Source organism: Macrobrachium rosenbergii, chromosome 42 (assembly GCF_040412425.1).
Source record: "Macrobrachium rosenbergii isolate ZJJX-2024 chromosome 42, ASM4041242v1, whole genome shotgun sequence".
Taxonomy (NCBI): Eukaryota; Metazoa; Arthropoda; class Malacostraca; order Decapoda; family Palaemonidae; genus Macrobrachium; species Macrobrachium rosenbergii.
In genome coordinates, this window is record NC_089782.1 from 14,036,126 (window position 1) to 14,057,892 (window position 21,767).

The following is a 21,767-nucleotide window of genomic DNA, read 5'->3' on the forward strand; positions in this document are numbered from 1 at the left end:
TATTCTGATATTTCTGATTATTAGATTTTTCATGTGAATATAGTTCATGGTTTGACAATACGTTTAATTCCAGTGCATTAACCGTAAATTACATTTTCCTAGTGAGTTTAAATATCTTGCTTGGTAATAAAACCTCCCATCTTCTTACCAGTTAAATGAAAGAATGAAGAGTAGTCACAATTAAGGAATCCGAACACTGCAACCTGAGACTAACTGTCGGTTTCGGACTGGCCTATGAGGTCAGTCCTCATCAGTCGCCCGGTAACTGTTGTGTAAACAAGATGTGTGTCCGACGTGCTCGCTCGTGTCACGCCTAGCCCTTATTATTTAATTCACAGGAGGAATTAAATACCCGAAAACACACATGACTTCACTCCCTTCGCCGGGGTAACCCAGTTTTTCATCGGTGTTCGGCGAGACGTTGTTTGTTTTTGTTTGCGGTTCTTTTGGGGTTTAGGCTACCCAGTCCATTTAAAGGTGAGTCGGGTTTAATGAAACTTTACGTATGGTATTCCACACTTCGGGTGACCTGGCTCAGGTTATTCGGTAGGGACGACGATGCTGTAAGACTCAGTGGTGCCCCTGTAATCCCCGAATTCATGAAGCTAGGTGTAGGGACTGTGGTAGGTGGACAGGGGCACCGGTATTTAACCAGCAGGCAAATATAGGTCTCTCGCCGTAGACTAACCTAGGCCTATATCCGGGCTGGTTAGGCCACATGCGGTATATGAGAAATGTCCAGTAGGAGTCATTTATGCTGAAAGATTGACCTTTCTGAGCCTTGTAACAGCCTGTAGGCCTAAGCCGAAACAAAAGAGTTGCTTATCTCACAAAGACTTACTTCGGGCTGTCAGGTTATCCCAAGAAATAGAGGAAACGCGTCGAAATACATCATCATGGCACCTTTATAGGTCTAGTACTGACACTTATAGCAGGGTATCTAGCCTAGTTACTATGGTCCCATCATGGTTTTCAGACCAACAGCTAAAGAAAAGTTTAGGCTAGTTGTAAATTAGTAATTAAGTAAAAAAGAAATATATATACTTTTTCTTTCAGTTTTGAATGTTGTCTTGAATTTGACATTCGGTTCCCCCTGGAATTCTTGCTTAACCCACTACACGCCTCACTAGATCTTAACAACAGCTTCAGTGGGAGATTTTTAAATGATGAAACAAAGACACATCATAATTTAACCTAGAATTTTGTAAATCATATCTTGTTAACATGTTATTTTCTTTAACATCCACAAATTCACAAAAGGAGTGGGCAGCCCTTGCACCTCCCCACTTAACCTGATCCTTAGGCCTAAGTCAGTGGTACAGTTCTGTAATCAGGTTTCCTATTGTTGTTAGACTTAAGACAATGTATAACAAGTTAGACAAGTCCTTCAGATTCATGAAAGTCATTCAATATTTCACTCTTAAAATTATGTTGGCCAATTTGTAAGTAGCCTAGTCTGATTACTTTACAAAACATGTACAGTACAGTATATGCAACCTTTTCAGGCTTTGACACATTACCAAGTCCATTACTGCCTGCATTTCTGGAAAATATTCTGCTGATCTTCATGTCAATAAAAAAGAAGAAAATTAAAAATCCCCAGTTGATAGACAGACAGGAAGTAGAGGGGTCCCACTTACATGGAGTTAATTGCCAATAAAACTAGTACCATGTACGTGACTAAAAAGAGGTAAAATTTAAAACTGGGTCAACTAACTGACTGCTTATATGACAAAGTATCATGCTGAATATTTTATAAGGTTTGCTTATTTTTTCCAGTCTGTGCTGGTTTGCAGTAAATATCAATGACACTCAACAATAAATATGGTAAACTAAGTAAATATACAAATTACAGTTTATGCATTGTACCATTATCTTTATAACTGTACATTTGCAAGTAGGAAAAGCAATAACAAAAAGTATTCCAGTTAGCCTGGTGAAAAATATTTCACAGGATTTAATAAAATCCTCTATGTAATGTATAACTGCACACTGATCCAGAAAAATTTCATAGTTACCAGTTTTCAAATTTTTCATACATTTTTCTGGCTAACTTGGAATATTACATTTTGTTATTGACAGCGTTTTATTTTTCACCTAGCTAACTGGAATACTTTTTTATTGCTTTTCCTACTTATACAGTTATAAAGGTAATGTGCAATGCATAAATTGTAATTTGTATATTTACTTAGTTTACCATATTTATTGTTGAATGTCATTGATATTTACTGCAAACCAGCGCAGACTGGAAAAAATGTGCAGACCTTATAAAATATTCAGCATGATACTTTGTCATGTAAGTAGTCAGTTAGTTGACCCAGTTTTAAATTTTACATCTTTTTAATGTGATGGATTTAATAGATTTATCTATCTAAATAGGCACATGTATGATGTTTTACTTTGAGAAAGGAATATCAAGTACAGTTGCCTGTTCTTTATGTATATAGTAATAATGGAATACTGTGTAATGTAAAATATCCAACCCTCAGTTTACATTTCTTTTTTTCCATCTAAAATAAATTTCAAACCATGATGTACAGTATTTGTATTCAATAATTGTTATAGTTTTCTAACATTTTAATTATTATAAAGTAGTACTAAATTCCCTTAACAAAACAAGAACAGCTTATATAACCATTGGAAGCAGTTGGAAGTGTATTTGTTAACAATACCCTGTATAAGAATTGATAGACTGATTAACTAATCAGACAGTAAATAACCAACCAATTATTTCATTATTTGTGCAGTTAGTTCTTGAACTGCCAGATGCAAGTTGAAAGAGTGAACTTGGATTGTGAACTAGTATATTGTCCTTTTAAAAGACACTGCACACTGCCTGTATAACTATACATGGATAGTTCAGTATGCAATAAGCCATTCATATATGATTTTATGGGGCAGGACAAGTAAACAGTGAGTATGCCATATCATTGATATAAGAACATAAATTACAGTATTTATTTTTCCACAAATTTTTAAAAGGGAAATAAAGTTTGCTGGAAATTGTTTTTGAAAGGGAGAAAGGTTTGTTTTGTAAATGGCCAAAAATGAGATCTGAAAAATTGCAAATATTGAGAGTTGCATATTTTAGATTCCTCCTCAGCTGGTAGAGTGGAATACAGTACTGCATTTGATGTGTATTTCTCACATTGTAAAGTGATGCCTGAATTATAAGCCTATCCTGCAAATGCAAATAGGTAAGAATTGAATATTGTAACAAATTTAATAGCTCTCTATTTTGCCAACATACAACAAAGCATAAGACACTTTGTATGGTTTGCTCATTTATTCTTATAAAAATACAAACCTTCTCTTTTATATGGATACCTTCAGCAGAAACTGGTACAGTCATTGAAGTCTATTATCTTAACAAGGTAGTTAGATAGCAGCTGATGAATTAGTTGGTCAGGGACTACCCAATCATTCAATAAGCCATGTCAATTTTTCATTGGGCACATTGCTGAGCAGTCACATTTGGGTATCTCTCATACCATGGCTGCAGTTGGAGCTTCTAAAGTATTTCCTTTTTAATGTTTGACAACTTTGGCGTGTATATGGATTGTGTTTATTGTGAATTGATTAGAAAGATGGTGTCTGATAATTTTCATCCAGAAAGAATGATCAGCGAAAATGCCTTGGATAGAAACAAATGTGCCTTCTGCTTATGTTGCCAGTGATAATTGACCCTGATTTTTTGTTTAAAGGCCTTGCAGAGGTCTTGCGTGTACACTGTCTGAATTCTAAGAATGTCTTGATTGTCTGACCAACAGTAGTAGTAAGGATCAAAGAGGAAGAAGTCAAAGGCTCTTGTGTCTTCTGAGGGCATCATACTGCTGGCATCATAGCTTGTTTTTCCTCTGCTTTGACCCCTGCTGCTTCCAGTGGGATGGTTAAGGCATTGCAGCCTTCCCATGGCATGCCAGGAGACCCTTTGTGTGCATCAGTCTCAGTGGATCCCATTGCTTAGATCCTGGCATATCTGCCAAACACAAGTGCACTTGTGTTGTGGGTTCTAGGCAGTTCCTACTGGAGCTTCTCTGGCAGCTCCTGTGGGGGTGTTTGTTGTCAGCAGACATTGGCAAAGACAAAGAGGCTTATGTTTGTGGAAGGTTGAAGAAGTCCTCCTCCTCCTCCTTAAGATGCTCTGGAAGGCTACTCTCCAGTGGGCTAAGAAGTCTTCTCTCAGCAGTTTGCTTTTCTTTTGGGAGTGACAACATTCCCAGAACCCATTTGTTGGGGCAGGTGGATGAGTTCTCTTATGACTATCTCCCTGGACAATTCCATTCACTAACTTTAACCTGCACACCATTCTCAGAAGAGGAGGGCTGACCTTGACTTTTCTTGTTTTTGTTGATTTTTTCTTGTGTTTGATTACCTTTAGTGCCTTTGTACCATGATTTGGTGTCTGGGATACTCGTCATAATCTGTGGATCAGAGAGTTCCTTATTGTCAGGTTGCTAAGCCAGGCTTTTTCCCCCACGTGTGGCAAGGCAGCAGAAGTATGTATACATCCTGGGGAATGCCAAGACTTGCCCCCCCCCCTACAGTTAGTCTTTGGGCTGATAAAGAACTTTGATTTGGATTGGCTTCATGGAAACGGTATCTCTCTCTCCTTTTCCAATGTAGTTGCCATTGAGTTTTTGTCATGGCTTCATTCTTGGCTACATCATGGTTGGAAGTGTGGCTCAACATAGTGGTGGACTTTGCCTTTTCCAGGGTATCTATGGAAGAGAAGGCAAAGTTCCAAAGACTGGTGGGTTAGGATGAAGGATGTTGACATTCTTCATCCATCATTTCAAAAACCTGTTTACTGACTTGGTCTTGAAAATGAGTGACAGTGTTCATAGCCTCTTTTCAAGACAGGTTACAACTGAGAGTAATCTTGCGCTTCAGAAAGGATTGGTTCTCTGTCCCTCCTTACTCCTCTTGTGTAGGTTTCCATCAAAGTTCCTTCATTGTCCCTGTAGGGTGCTATAGCCAAGCCCACAAGGTGCTACTTTGTCAACATGGGTCTTTTCAAGGAAATGTTCAGGAGTCTTCCCCTTCAGTCTTCCATACTGGCCTTTGGAGGCAAGGGGAAGGGAGGGAGGAGGATAGCCTACACCTGTGGGGCATGAGTTCCTCCATAGACAACAGTGAGAGAGAAGGATTGGCCAAAGGTGAGCTGGTTGTGCCTTTCAGGAAAGGAATTGTACTGTTTCTTCCCCGAGTCTATTTTCAGGTTGTACTCCTGCTGTTTCTGTGTCGATCAACTGTCCCTGGTATTTTGTCTGTTTTTTGGGAAGGAGATTGGATTTCTGGTTTATTACAATCCACAGATTTAGGATCCAAAATGACTCAGTTGTAGAGCAGTTGACAGTCTGGACCTTAGTGCTTGGAACTGATAGAATGTCCCATCACAGATGAAGCAGAGGTGCTTGCGAGATTTCCAGTGGATGTGTAATTTGAAATTCAAATTATTCAGATCTATCGAAAGCATGAAGTTGCCCTCTTTGATAGAAGTCAGCATGTCACAAGAAGTTTTATGAATGATTTTGTTCAGAGGAAGGAGATTGAAGACTGGCCTCCAGCCTCCAGTCACCCTTGACAGGAAGAAACAACTGTAGAAGCTTGAAGAGTAGTTATCCATGACTTACAGTGCATCCTTCCCCAGCATTGTCAGCATGTCAGTCAACAGAGTGAGATCTGAATGGCTCTGGAGGTTATAAAAGGAAGTGGTATAAGTTCATGAGAAAGGGGAGGGTGTCATTCCTTGGAGGGAAGCATGGGAAGGAGAGAGAGTGTCATTGCCATGAAAGGTGACTCAGAAAGAAAAGATGCCTGAATCGCCATGAAAACTCCCTGCTCCATTGAACAGGAAAGGGAGGGAAGGTCTTGGTAGGTGATTAGATGATGTGAACCCCCTTTTGGAAGTTCTGCTAAACTTCTCCCCACCAGGGATCTTATGTTTTAGATGCATCAATGGGCAAAGGTGGGTGGGTTTCACACCTGAGCAGCTCATTCGCCTCCGGATTCCCACCTCTGCATCAACGTTCTCAAGCTGGGCACAGTACTTCTAGCACTGTAAGCATTCCTGGATCATTTGTTGGAGCATTGTCATATTAATGAGCAGCAACACGACCATGGTGTCATATGTCAGCAAGAAATGAAGTACAGTCTCTCACCCTTTCTGCTGGTTGGTGAGATGGGTGCATGAAAGAGTGGTTCATCATTCTGTTGAGCTGTGAGTCAGACACATATTGGACCTTTGATGAGTTTTGGCTGATCAGCTCAGCCACCAAGGGCATGTCATAGGAACAGAATGGTCTCTACACCCACACATAGTGAAGGTGTTTGGGGTTTTGGGAACCCCTGTAATTGACCTCTGTACCATGCAGCTAAACAAGAAGTTCCTGCTCACTCGTGTTAACCTCTGGGCTCCTATGGAAGACACCCAACACCCTTGGGACAACTTTGACCTTTGTGCATTTCTGCCATTTTGCCTGACTCATTGGGCTGTCAACAAAGTGTGGGTCACCCTTGCTCCCATAATGACCTTGGTGCCTCCTTGCTGGCCATTAGCCAAGCAATATCCTGATATGCTTGGACCTTCTTGTTGAGGCACTGCAATAACTACCATATGGGCCACATAGATTTGGCAGTCATAACTCCGAGGTATTACCTATCCATACAGTTGCTTGTGCTTCGTGGCTGGAGACTATCCAGCATCCTTTGTGAGTGAGATTTTTCTTGCAGGGTTTGATGGGAGATGTCAAGTACCATGAAGAGAGGCATTGCAGTTGTTTACCAGGCAAAGTGGGGCATCTTCTGTGGTTGATGTTTTAAGATTATCTCTGTGGTCAGGACAACAATGGAACAGGTCATGGAATTTCTAGTTTACCTCTGCTGAGATAAACTTTTCTCTGTTTCTGCATGCAAAGGCTACTCTCAGCCCTTTTCCAGGCCTGGATTGAGGGCATAGACCTCTTTGCTTCAACACAGGTTTCCATGCTCATGTGAAGCTTTAAAGTTTCCTGGCCTGTAGACTCAGACTTCCAAAGGTAGATGTGACTCTCTCATCCTCCGTTCTCTCACCCAGGCATTGTGTGATCTCTCAGGGAGGCTACAGATGGATACAGTAAACTCAAGACTCCCTGCTAGCCTTAGCATCAATGAAGAGAGTAGGTAAAGTGCACTGTCTTTGTTACTTAGTGTAACATTTGGAAGAATGGGATCCCTCCTGTTCTTGTTCGTTTATGAGTTCTTGGTTAAAACTCAGAACCCCCTAGATCCTGATAAAAGATACAAGTCTTTCTCAATTTCATTCCTTCGAGCTGTATAGATTATGATCAAGATGAAATTCTGTTATGTCCAGAGTGAGTTTAATAGTTCTACCTGCATGGGACTTGACTTCTTAGACCTGAGTGTCTATAATTGTTTCTTAGTACAGTACTGTACTGGCAGGCACAAGAAGGAAGTACACTGGCATGGCATTTCAACTCACTGGATTTTGTGATGCCTGACTACTTTCACCATAGGACCTGTGGTGGCTGCTCTATAGGTTTTGTAGTCTCCAAGCTCTTTTCAGACAAAGAAACTATCTTGCCTGAGTTGCTTGAATGGCACAAGGTTGGAGGTTGAATGGATGAGCAACTGGCTCTCTCTCCCTTCTTCCTTTCTTCCTTCTTCTTTAAGGTAGCAGCCAGGCCCAGCACATCCTGGATGGGCCACAATGCGAGTAGACTTCACAGTTGTAAGGTGTGATTCCCTTTGCTATCCCTTTTAACTAGAGAGGATGTGATAACAGTAGTAAAGCTATCATCTGAACCCATAAATTTCATATAAGTAACTTACCAAGTAATTACATAGCTATAGTTTCTGACTCGCTTGGCAGCCTTTTATTTAAAAATCACAGTAGCACTTTGATAGTTAGTGTAGGTGACAAGCCCCACCCACTTAACAGGAGTGTTGGAACGACTTAGCCAGCAGTGTAATTCTGTTTCTGCCGCTCACATGGTCAACATCGTTGAGCTTGCTGCAGCTTTTTTATAGGGTTTTTGGATTATTCTCACTGGAATTTGGAAAGTATTGTCACTTTTGTCTAGCCTTCAAGCTTTTGTCAGCTTTTTGAGTTAATGTCTGATTCGAGTGCTTCTATTGTTCGCTGTTGTAGTGATGGCTGTAGAACTAGACTGACTAAGGTGTGTTATGATTCACATGCTATGTGCAGTGGCCCGACTTCCTTCTCACCCATGAGATTTTCCAGAAATATTCTCTCCTGAACGCCCTTCTGTTGAGCGCCCTCCTTTGGATCACAAGTGCCCAAAGGACCACCTCAGACGCCCATCTTCCTGAGCACCCAGTGCCAGTTCCTTGAAGCACCCTGCACAAACTTTTCATCACCTGTCTCTTCTCCTGAGTGCCAAGCTCCCACTTTAGATCAGTATGAGCCTTCTTTGGCGCCCACCAGGCAACAGAGCTTCTCAAGAAAGCTCCCACCTCCAATCCTGCTCATGACTTGCCCATGTCTCCGATTGCTTCTGAAGAAGAGGAGGAGTTCAGCTAAGACCCTGCTCCTCCTTTAGCATATATGCAGCTCTTCTTCAAATTGTTGGCGAGTTTTCCTTCATTTTTTGCTCCAGCTGCCCCAGTCTTGCTTCTTTCTTCCTTTCTGATGAGGAGCCTCCCAGAAGATAGTTTCAGGCTTCCCAAGATGGTTCTTCCTTGTCTTCTAAAAAGGCAATCAAAGAAATCAGAGACTGGCTCTCTGCTAAGAGGGAGAAAGGTAAAGCTACTTTTGCCCATCCTCCCTCTCGTGTGGTTAAGAGGAGATACTTGTCGTATGCCATCAGGGAAGCTTGCTCTTCGGGAGTTGCTGCCTCCTCCCAAGGGGACTTCTCCGGCCTCATCAACTCTTCCCGTCACTCGGGCTTTGCTTCAGCGAAGATTATGTTCTCTTTAACAGAGCTGGGCCACCTAATTGAGAACTCTTCAAGGTTTTTAAGGTTTTCAGCTTCCTAGACTGGACAATGGGACCCTTGCTAAGAAGATCGAAGACCACAAGGACCTGAATGAGCACTTTGCAACGAAATTTGTTTGGAGTTCTGTCTTGCACAGACAAAGCCATCAGGGATGGCTCTTCAGAACTTGCGGCCCTTTTCTCTTTTGGGGTTCTGAAGAAAAGAGAACTTTGGTGCTCCGTCACCACCAGAGGAGTCACACAGTCACAGAGGGCAATGTTATTACACTCGCCTTTGGATACGCTTCACCTTTTCCCTCAGATGATGGTGGAAGAAATCGCTATGGACCTCCAGCAGAAGTCGACTCAAGACCTCTTAGCACAGTCTTCCAATCACCCTAAGGATATGTTGTCGTTTGTGCCTAAGACGGTCTCTGCTTCAGCAACATCCCTTTCATGAAAGCAAGCCCAAGTCGCAACCCAGACCTTGCTCCAATGTCCAGTTTTCAGCTAGAACCATCAAGAGGAGCGCTTCCAAGGCTGTGCCTAAGAAATGAACAGGAAGTCTGTCATGCCCAATAGGTGCCAGACTTCTCCATTTTCGGGAGAAGTGGAGTCACGGAGGGGGCAGACTAGTGGATCATCAAGATTCTGAAGGAGGGCTACTCCATCCCCTTCATGTAGAACCCTCCTTTGGTCACTTCTCCCATCATCTGGACAGCCTACTCAAAAGACTCAGAGAAGCATTTGGCCCTTTTGGAGGGAGTATCCTCTTTCCTAAAGAGAGCCATGGAAGAAGTCGAGGACATCTGCACAGAGGGCTTCTACAATCTTTTGTTTGTAGTCCCCAAAGTGTCGGAGGGTTGAAGACCAGTCCTCAACATAAGGAAGATGAAGTTCAAGATGGAGAGGAACCAGTCAGTCGTATCATCCATTCACCCAGACGATTGGATATGAACGTTGGATATGTAGGACACATACTTCCACATCCCCATCCATCCGGACTCCCAGGAAGTATCTCGGGTTCATCATCCGAGTCAAAGTATTTCAGTTTCAGACTCTCTGCTTCGGCCTCTCCATGGCACCTCAAGTATTGACTAGTCTTTGCCCCTCTCACAAAATGGCTTCATCTGATCAGCATCAACATCAGCCTTTACCTGGATGACTGGCTTCTTCAATCCCCTTCAAAGAAGTGCATGAAAGACTTGCAGACCATTCTTCACCTTACTCAGGAACTAGGAATACTCTTAAATGTTAAGGGACGGGCTAAAGATATTTCAAGCACACCCCCCAGACCAGGCAAACTTAAAGGTTGGCCAATTTAAGAAAAAACACAAAATGGAAAGAGGAAGATATGCAAATGCACATGGTGTAAGAAAAAATTGTTTAAATTTTTCCTTGCCTTCTACTTGAAGTAGAAAGTGACTATTTACAACCCTGTGTGAGGCCCTCTTTTACAAGACTCACTTGACTATTTACAACCCTGTGTGAGGCCCTCTTTTACAAGACTCGTAAAAATATGTAACTTTACCAAGTTATGCATGTTTTTTTCTAATAATTTATTTTATTTTATTTTGTAAAATTATAATTACAGCTCATACAATAACGTAACAGATAGGAACTAAAATCAGTAACAAATTCTGAGTATAATTATTGTAAAATATTTATGAGATTTACTGAGATGGGGAGATATAGTAATTTTTTGTGAGGTATACATGTTTTTTCTAATATATCTTTCAAAATTACAATTATAGCTGACATACTATCATAAAAGATAAGAACTAAAACCAACAGCAATTCTCTGATATATTTTGATATATTTATGAACAAATAAGTAAAAAGACATCCTGGAGCTACAGGTAGGCAGTACATCCCCCTCTGAAATCTCAAGGCCTACTGATCGATGTCTCCTGTGCTGAGCTATTATTGTTGCCCTAAGTCATTTATGGACCGTTGAAGTGCTGTTAACATCTTTAATGCTAAATTCATCTAAACCGAATGGTGCTTGATATCAATACTCATATGAGTTATCCCATCTATCACTCAAAACCTGCTATAGATACTCATATGATGATTCCCGTCCGTTAGTGGTAAAATCTCCAAAAGTCCCAGTTACCCCCGGCACAAGAGATTCTCTGTTTGGGGATGATGCTCAATTCTCGGACTTTTCGGGTTTTTCCGTCCCCCAAGAGAATCGCCAACTGCCTCAAGATGATCCGCAGTTTTCTCGCCCTCTCATCTGGTTCAGTTAATCAATGGATAAGCCTACTCGGGACTCTAGCGTTTATAGAGACATTCGTCAAGCTGGGCAGACTCCACATGAGAGTCCTCAAATTCTACCTGAAAGCCATCTGGGACAGAAAAACCTAACCTGACTCTGTTGTGTTTCCCATCACTCCAAATCGGACCTCCAGTGGTGGCTGTCTGAAGGAAGACTTTCGCAGGGAAAGTCTTTTCTTCCTCTGAGCCCCAACCGAGATTTTTACTTAGATGCCTCGGATCTAGGCTGGGAACCCTTCTGGGAAGTCAGGAAGTTTCCGGGACGTGATTCCCAGAAGAATGGAACCATCATATCAATGTCAGGCAGTTTAAAGGCAATTCATCTAGGTCTTCAGTGCTTCTCGACCATGACCTACCACAAGACAGTGATAGTCCACGAGGACAACACCACCGCTGTGACCTTATCCGAAAGCAGGGGGCACTCATTCCTTTTCTCTCTGCCAGGCAGCAAAGGATCTTCTCCTTTGGGCAGACCAGAATCGAGTGATGCTGGTCACTTGGTTTATTCAAGGGAAACTGAACATTCTCACTGACAAACTGAGCCGTCGGAAGCTTGTCCTTCCCACCGAGTGGACCTTGGATCCCGTGGTCTGTCTTGACCTTTGGAGATTATCGGTAAACCGACATTGGACCTGTTTGCCACCTCAAGAAACCATCATCTTCTTCTCTTCTACTCTCTAGTCCCAGATCCCCTGTCATGGGTGACAGACGCAGTGCTCCAGGACTGGTCAGGCCTGGATCTGTATGCCTTCCTGCCCTTCAACATGGTAAGGGAAGTGCTGAACAAGTTCGTCCTGCACCACAAAGTCTCAAAGTTCCTTGTAGCTCTGTTTTGGCCTGTGAAGGAGTGGTTCCTGGACCTTCTATGGCTTTTAGCGGACTTCCCAAGGCTATTTCCCAAGAACCATGGCTACTCTAACAACCTCACTTCAAGAGATACTAGTAAAGGTTGTCCACTCTTGCTCTGACAGGCTTCAGACTGTCAGGAAGCTGGTCAAAGCAAAAGGCTTTTCAAGAGCAGCTGTGGAAGCTGTCGCGAGATGCAGACGACAATCCTCTAGTGACATCTACCAAGCAACTTGAACAGTTTTTCGCAGAAGGTGTCTCAGACAAAATGTATCATCTTCTAAGACATCTTTAACACAAATAGCAGACTTTCTCCTCTATCTGAGGACCTCTAGAGGTCTGTCTTCATCCACCATTAAAGGGTATTGAGCTATGCTTAGCTTGGTTTTTAAACACAGAGGTCTGTACCTATCCTCAAACTTGGACCTTAATGTCCTCATCAAGTCATTTGAAACTTCTAAACAGAAGAAGGCCGAGCTGGTTTCCTGGAAACATAGACTTTGTGCTCAAGTGGCTCACAGGCCCTCCTTTCAAATCCCTCAGTTCCGCTTCCCTAAAGGACCTCACTCAGAAGCACATGAAGTCCAAGCAGTCACTACCTCTCGCTTTCAAGCATAATTTGTCCCTTTCATCCTTCTTCAGTCGACCTTTTGGAGGTGCAAATCGATCTTCGCATCTCACTACTTAAAAGAAGTTGAAACAGTATTTGAGAATTGCAGTATCCTGGGGCCATTATCAGTGGCTGGCATGCTACTGGGGGAAGAAGCATAGGAAGCATTCTTTCTCTCCTCTGTCTCTTAGCCTTGACGCAAGGCGTCGAGTTTTTGGGGAGCCTGGGGTTACTTTGTACCTGGAGTGCCCATCGGTCTTAGTGGATGGGTAGTGGTTTTTTGTCAGTGTAGGCGATAGCATTGTCTGGTTGTTTGTTTTATTGGTACTGCACCCAGGGCAAGGGCACTTATAATATATATATGTCTTGTCAGCGATCAGGCCTACCCTCCGTTGCAAGACTCCCACTTATGTAGAGGCGACCCTCGGATCAACCGCCACGCCACTATAGGTTAAGATGAGCACCAACCAGAGGCAGTATTCACTTGCAGTACCTCTCTTACCAGGTAAGGAAACGACAAGCATTGTTTTAATGCTAGCCAGCCTTTCTATTTCAAAGTCATTATCACACTTTAATGTTTTGGAGTAGAATATGTCCATTCATCCCACCCCCTGTCAATGTGGGGTTCAGCTATGTAATTACTTGGTAAGTTACTTATATGAAAATGATATTTTCATAGTAAAATTGTTTCATATATACTTACCAAGTAATTACTGGATCAGAGCCCTCCCTCCTCCCCTCTAATGGACATAACGGCACAAACAGAATGACCCTGCCAGCTAAGTTGTTCCACTCCTGTTAAGTGGGCGGGGCCTGTCACCTACACTAACTTATCAAAGTGCTACAGCGATTTTTAATATAAAAGGCTGCCGTGCGAGGTTAAAACTTGTTAAGTATACAGTATATGAAACTTAATTTTATTATGAAAATATCATATTTTTTATATTTGTGGCAAAAATCAGTATGAGTTTTGTTCAAAACATAATATTGCACAAGAACCATAATTTAATATTGTTAGTCATCTCATTACCATAATAATTATTTATCATTAATCCTTTTGACTTTTCCTTTGAGGGAGGGATTTGAACAAACACTCACCTTCTGACTTACCACTTGCAAGCTTGGGGGTAACTTTCTTTGATGTATCTCGTTTTTGAGCCAAATAAATTTTTTTTTCATTGTAGCCAAAGCAAAAAAATGTTATGGTCAGAATGACTTGAATAGAAATTTTAGTTTTTAAGTATACAGTATTCAGTATTAGAAAAAATATATATGTGTAAAACGTTCGAACCCGCCGTAAACCGGGGACTCCTTTATTCAGAATTAGAAAAAATATACCTTAAATTGTTGTAACGTGAAAAAGTAAAATAAATTTCCTTTCCAATATTAGGCCATATATGTTATTGCTAATTATATCAGCTATTGCATATTAAAATCAAAGAAAAATGGCAAAAATTATTTTCTATTTTGGACAGGTTTAATGAGAGGTTAGTATACTTCAAACATCCCTTACTCATACGGGAGTTACACCAACCCCCAACATATTCCTGATGCCATTCCAGTGCTATCCAACATCAAAATATTTATGGTTATTTTTGTAATTTTAAATAAATTAAGCAATTTGACTCTCTCCAGTGATGGAATTTGCATGATATCATCAGAGTTTTGAAAGGTCAGTAGAAAGGACACTCAAAACTTTTTAAAGTTTACTTTTCCTGCTTTTCAGTCCAGTCTGACTTCGTTAAATGCAAGTGTAAATTGTTTAGACAGGTGTCATTAATAGAGACCACAATGTCTTGTGTAAACTTTACACCTGTAATATGAATGACCTCATTGAGAATTCCACACAGATGCTGTGATGTAAAGCCTTAGTATGTATGGTGAGAAATTATAAAACAGACATTCTACTTTAAAGGGGAAGATAGTTCTTTTGGTGTGGAGGTGATCAGGATGAGTGAGGGATATACATGTTTTGTGGATTTACTTGTTTTCTTAAGTGCTGAACCAGTTAAACCAGTTCCTTATACAGTATTTTGTTGATGAGAAATTAAATACAATATAAATCATTCGTGTGAAAGATGCAACGTTATACCAGCTATGATATACAGCAAATGATAAAAATGTAAAAAGATATCGATGGCATGCTCTTGTTTACTAGTCTGTCTTCTTAGTACATTGTATGGTATAGTGAATTTTTTTTTCATAATTTTGTTCTCTTGGGTGCACTTTAGCTGAGAATGATATTACTGAACAGTAGTAACTAGTGGACATTTGTCTTATGCTTAACCCTTGAGATTCCTAGGTGGTTCCAAAAGTTTTGTCCTTTGGATGTTCAGTGGTCATACAGTACTTTATTATAGTGTAAAAAAGTTTTAATGACAAGTTATAGTGCCCAAACATTTTCCAAGCATGACTTCATATATAGTCACTACAGCCTCAAGGGTTGACAATTGTATGACTCCAGAGATATCATCAGAATCTCAGATGGCTGTACTGTGTGTATTACCTTTTCTTTTGTACATTACTTTTTATCTGTTTTATCCTGTAACTGTAATGATAGGCACTGCATCCTCCTGTAGCATAGGATCATGTTGACAAAACTATTAGGCAAGTTTTCATATCATCTGGTAACACTGTGCTAAGTTTAAGTGTTACTGTTACAAGATATCAATTAAATTAAAAGGTTTCAGCATTATTCTCCCATAATCAGTGGTACTGTTTATTTTGGTTATACACATATGCATCAGTAATTATATCTTGAGATTCTCCAGTTACATTGCTGTTGGATGCTGGAGTTTTCACAATTTTCTTCTCCAAATGAGTTTTGGCATCACTTTTTTAACAGCTGTACTTAATGCAAATATCTTTGTTTCCTCTAGACTCTGTAATGGCTGCTTCCTTTTTATGAATTACTGTCACCAACTCTGTCTTTCTCTGTGACTATGTGTTTGATTGTGGTACAAATGATGAGGCCTGATTCTTCACCTTTTAGAAAGTTCAGTTGGTGTAAATATTCTGGGCATGAAGAGGTGTATGTGTGCTCTATGTCACATGTGAACATCAATCCTTATACTTTTTGGGTTTTTGCACTTGTGAACTGCATTGAGTCCTTGTTTTGCATCATTCTAGTGGAAGAAGTAGGGGTCAAAGAGGAATATGTCTAAGAAGGCACTGTCTGTGTCCTTCAAGAACAACACACTTCAGTTTTGTGTCAGAGGCATGCTTGTGACAAATCCCTGGTGTAAGAGCTTGCAGGTGGTAGGTCACCTATGTGATCTTCTTGTGAGGGGTGGACCAACCCTTAATCTTGTATCCTGCTTGTACCTCTCTGGAGGTGTTCTTACTTCATGGTCACCATGGCTTCATTCCAAGTGTCATCATGGTTAGATTTATTGGTAAACATGATAGCTGACTTGGTCCTCTCTGGTGTGCCTTCCAAGGAAGACAAAGTGATGTTCCAAGGGTTCTTGGCATCAGGGGGGAAGGATTTGACTTTCCATTTGCATCAGTCCACAAACTTCTGGTGAGTCTTGTCTTGAGGCACCAGGACTCTTTCTGTGGGTTCTTTTCAAGACAGATTTTGGCTGAGAGCAGTCTCTCATTATGGATGGGGCTGTGCTGGGTCCTTGTCACTGTTTCAAGAGCAAGATTATGTCGACAATAGAGAAATGGAGATCTGATGCTCAGGACAACAATATCCACAATGCAGTTTCTTTTAAAGTCCCTTAGGCATCTGCAAAGGGGACCATAGTTATGTTGTCAGGGTGGCAACACCATTGTGATCAGGGCTGGAATAAAGACAGCCCTCTTCCAAGGCCTCATCAGTTCCTCAGTATTCTTCCTAATCAAAGTGCCAACAATTGTCCAGCCCCTTCAGTGTTCTTTCAGGGCTTAGTCCTCTCCTGCTACTACATGTTAGATCTTTGGGCAATGTGTCAGTGACAGTAGCATGAGTCCTAGGTAGTCTGTCTCTTTCAGATTGGCTACAGTCTACTGTTCAAGTATTGATGCCCTTCCCTTTCTCCACAACTGATCCCATCCCCAGCTTTTTTTCAAGGACCATACTAATCTTTCACATTCTCTGCAGAATTGGCCAGTGCTGGAGAAGGGAGCACTGAAAACGGAAAAATAGAAATCTATAGCCAATGCAACCTGCAAGGTACTTGCACATGTTGGTTGATATAGTAGCAGAGAGTCTTTTATATAGGCTCAAACAGCAAATTCAGGGAAATGTCAGCATAGCTCCTGTCTAAACAGGAACAAACAACAAGGTTGGATTGTTTTTTGCCTCTTGCTGTCTCTGGAAACGCTCGTTCCTTATTTGTATACAGGCAATCCCCGGTTATCAACGGGGTTCCTTTCCCAATGGTGCGACGATAACTGAAAATTGGCGATAATAGCGCCAACCCCGGTTATCATTGCTGATAACCTGGGATCAGCGCCATTGTTAAGTGGGTATCGGCACTGGTGACTGGGGATTGGCGCATATCAGTGCCGAAAATCCAGTTATTGTTATCGCTAGACAAGCGCTGTAAAACTGGATCGCTGATAACTGAGGCCGCCAATAACCGGGAACTGCCTGTATCCAACTGCATTTGCTTGATTCTCCAAAAATCCCCTTACCCCTCAGCCAGAAAGTGAAGAAGGATCTAGCATGAGTGGTGGGTGACAATAACCTCCTCATGGGGGTTTTGCAACTGCTTTCTCTCAGACTCATCAAAATTGGGGTGGGACATATACAGTACTACTGTACCTGAAAGGCCTGTTTACTTTAGGAGTGTGGAACAAGACAGTGTCCATCTGCACATTGACATTCTCAAAATAGATGCATTGCCTCTAGCACTGCAATCAATCTGGAACTGGTTGATGGGATACTTGGTAGTGTTGATGACTGGCAGCATGACCATAGTAGCATATGCAAACAAGCAAGGGGGTACAGTCTTTCTCACTTCCATCCTTTGCTGGTTGGCAAGGCAAATGCCTCTGTGGGTGGTTTGCTACGCATTGAGCTGTCAGCTAGATACTTCTGAGGTCATTGGAATGTAGTGGAAAGATAAGCTCAGTTGCCAGCAGTAACTGTGTTAATGAAGTGTATCTGCACCTACACATGGTGGAAAGGTTGTTTAAGGTTTAGGAAATGCAGGTGATTGACCTGTTTACCAAGGGTTTACAAGAAAGCTCCAGGTGTTCTGCTCTCTTGTGCCAGACCCATCGGATACACAGGAGGATGCCTTCCAGCACATGTGACAACTTTGTTATCTGCCTTTCCCTGTTTAGCCTGATCTGTCACACTATCAACCACGTGGTGGTTACTTGTCTCAGGATTACTCAGGTTTCTTCCTGTTGGTCACAAGCTTGGTGGTATCCCAGTCTGCAGGAGCTTCTCACTGAGTCCTTGAGGTACTGAGGAAGTTACTCCTTTGTTTAATACTGCTTTGGCAGCCATCAGTCTCTGAAGTTGCTTCACAGCTGCAGGCTGTCCAGCTGCTCCCATGAGAAAGTAGCTTTTCTTGCAGGGTTGTAGGGGAGATGTCAGTTTACATTCATAGGTCCACAACAGGTGTGTACCAAGCTAAGTGGGCCATCATCTGATTTTGGTGTCATGGAGGGGGTCTCCCTCTAGTCAGAACCATTATACTGTACTGTATAGCAGATTCCAGACTTACCTGTTTACCACTAAGACAGGTTCTTCTCTTTCTCTGGTAAATGTCTACTGCTTTGCGTAATCTTGCTTTCCTCCTGCGCTCAGGCCTCAAGGGTGAGGTGTAATACTTATGCTTTGTAGTCTCACTTAGGCACTGTATGACCCTATGAGGGGATGCTTTGGACAGCAATGTTGCCTACATTGCTCTTTATGCTAGTTTTACCATTGACAAAAACCTTATGTGAACTGTATGGTCTCTCTTACCTAGTGTGATACTTTGAGGATTGGATCATTCCTGTTCCTGAGCTCTTAGCAAAGATTCAAAACCTACCAGCTCATGATGTTAGTTACGAGAGGGTTTCAGTGCCTTTCCTTCTAGGACTGTAGTTAGTTACAAGAGGGTTTCAATTCCTTTCCTTCCAGGACTGTAGGTGATGATAGCAACAAGATACTTTTGTGTTCTGTTAGATTTTGTTGTTATATGTACACAGGACACAACCTCCTAGGACTGAGAGTTAATGACTTTGTTAGTACAGTACTGGCAGATACAAGAGGGAAGTAACAAAGAACGCTCATTTTAGCTAAGGGAGTCTTTTAGTACACAGTCATCAGGCAAGTGCTCACAAAGTTAGGTGCCTTGCTATGTTGAGGAACTTTTTGGTTACCTAGGTATTAAAAGTAATTGTGTGCCAGAACTCATTTACTTCTTCCTACATCCCACAAGTCCTTTGATACCAATGTCTTTGGACCTGTGGGAGCTGCTCAACATGTTTTGTAGCTATCTGAGCTCAACTAATAACATCTTGCTTAAGGTTTACAATGGTTGAAAGTTGGATGAAACCTAGATGACTGGTTCCCTTTCTGTAATTTCTTTTTCCCAGCAACGTATGGGTGTTTACATTATTAATGCTGAGTCAACTTGGTAATTTTGCTACATTTAAAACTGGTTTTCCCATCACATATGTAAAGTCTGAATCTTAAATTGCCTTTGAATGAGTGTGCTACAAAAACCAAGTGAAGTAGTAGGGCCTTGTCAGCCTTGACATCACATATGCCAGGCTGCTATCCAAAAAATACCACCCAGCTAAGGATTAAATCTACATAAAAGATGAAAGTTTTTATCCTTGTTGAAACAAATAGAAAATTAACTTGCATTTTTCCTGGATAAGCAAACTGGAAATCTTTTACCATAATACCACCTCAACAACCATACATTTGTCCCTGTTACTTAAGGAAAATGTAGCTTCAATGACTGTACCTGAACTATAATACCTTGTTACCAACTTCAGTGACCATAACAGTATATTCTTAAAAGAGATTTCAAGGTTTTTGTTATAGAAAAATGCAGATTATCCTGAATATGGGATTATTATCAGATTTTCTTTCTTTTTTCCCCTCGCAGAAAGATGAGAAGAACAGAGCGATTGAGTGAATCGGATGGGGGAATTTCCCCTGATGCCTCCTCCCCAGAACTCTCTCCAGTTACTCCCAGCCGTCCAGTGCACGACTGGGAAGGAGAGAAGGTGGAGGACAAAAGCTTTTTTGATGATGGCACCATGACTTACTTTTGGTAAGTACTGTATAGAGTAACAACTTCATTACAAGGTACTTTTGTAAGCTCATGCAGAACAAAGTTTTTATAATTGTGTACTCCTTTAAACATGTTTACAGTCATAATTGATTCCACTGTTTAACAACATAGGTCATTGAGTATGTTGAACTAGTATACGTTTTCCATGCTTTATTATTAGTTGCTGTGTAATGTATATGTATACAGAGTATATGTAATTAGTTAGGTTTGAATCTAAAATGTTTTTTATACTGTCTCCTTCTTCCCATATTGGTATTCAGTTTTGTTGCTTTGCATAAAAGTTGAGTTGCATACAGTAATAGAAATAATGGGCTTCAAAAGGTGTGAGAAGTTATTGCAACTATGGGACATGAATTCTGTTGACTTGATGTGAAATTAACCATCTTGTTGAAAGAAGAGGATTCACATAAATGTGGTTGGAGAGATAACTTGTGATACATACTGTAGTGTCCAAGAACTTGAACTTAAGTAGGATTTGTTAAATAACAAACTAAACTTAATTCTTATTGATTTCAAACAAAATTATTCAAGTTCAAAAAGACTGCCTGCTTACTGAGCAAGCTGTTTCAGAACAGAATACCTTCTTGAGGAGGATGATAAAAATGAGGCTGAGATACTTTTGAAATAAACAAATACAGTAGATAGAAAATATAATATTTACATAAATATTCAGCAGTTGGGATTGAATCTGAAAAATTCAAGGAAAGGGACTAAGGGACATTGCACTTAGAAGTACAGTATCTGCATTAAGTAGAATTTCAGATCTACGGAAATGGTTTTACCTCAGGCGTGTGATTCATCTAGTGGGTTGAAGACTGTAATACTTTACCCAGGAACTTTTGACTGGTTTGCCTGAAGAATACATCCCCATTGTCTTTTGAGTGTATTGTTTTCTTTTTATAAGTTTGTCTGATGAGAGCACTAAGTAACGTTTTCACACATCAAGGGATTTTAATCTTGATTGAATGGTAAAAAAAAAATGGTAACATGGAAGTATTTTTACAACTAAGTGATTGAGGCTCAAAGGAATTTGTGATAAGTGAAAAAAGTAAGTGATGCACTTAGTGGCTGAAAGAAGTCCAGTGGTTAAATAGACATACCATGCCTGCATTGGTAAATAAATTGTCTTTACATGTCGTATGCTTTATTAACTTCCATGGCATGCTATCTAGAGTGCACAGAGAAGCATGTCTGAGTAGTTACTGGTGGGCAGTGGTTGGTAGTATCCCCATAACTTCATCACCTACCTGATATGGTTATGCAGAAGTATCTTGTGAATTTTTTTCCCATTCTGATGTTTCATATCATAATGAACTTTTCCTCTGTCTTTCCTTTGTTGTTTATGATCAGCTGTTTATTTAAAATAAGAATTGCCATTGCATCCCACTGTTCATGAGAGTGTTTCCTTGTAGCTGTTCGTTACCAGTAATTTATGAGTTGCCTGATAAGGAAAGTTGTCTCTATATTTCTCAGGCAGTTTTGGACTTCATATTCCACGCAATCACAAGTCCTTCATTGTGTGGGCTTTTCATGTTGCTCTGTCTTGAATTACATGAAAGAGCTGTGCTTTTTTGGCTCTTATAATATTTAAAAAAAAAAATTACATTGAGAAATGTTATAGTAAAGTGCTTAGTCTCCATCTGTAGGGTTTGCTCCAGTGTTCATTTCCAATTTAAGGATGGCTCATCAGGCCAGGCTTATTGGAATGTGCTGCAATGAACAGGTTAAACTGATCTGTCATAATAATCACAAAGTTTGGCTACTAAACCAAGGGGAACTATTACAGTACATGTTCATTAAATGACTAGGCATGTTTAATTGTATTCGTAAAGGATACTTACCAGTAAGCATACATGAG

At 40.8% G+C, this 21,767-nt stretch overlaps 1 protein-coding gene across 2 annotated transcripts in view; it reads left to right on the forward strand.

Moving 5' to 3' along the window:
- Positions 1 to 251: 251 nt before the first annotated feature.
- Positions 252 to 21,767, forward strand: part of LOC136827958 (phosphatidylserine synthase 2-like) — a 117,521-nt gene continuing 96,005 nt past the window's right edge. The window contains exons 1-2 of one of the 2 annotated variants that reach the window (XM_067085521.1): positions 252 to 477; positions 19,721 to 19,888. In XM_067085521.1, the coding sequence (XP_066941622.1) occupies positions 19,725 to 19,888 (164 nt within the window). In that variant the 5' untranslated portion in view covers positions 252 to 477; positions 19,721 to 19,724. Of the gene's footprint in view, positions 478 to 19,694; positions 19,889 to 21,767 lie in introns of both variants that reach the window. The other variant, XM_067085522.1, reaches the window with a different exon arrangement.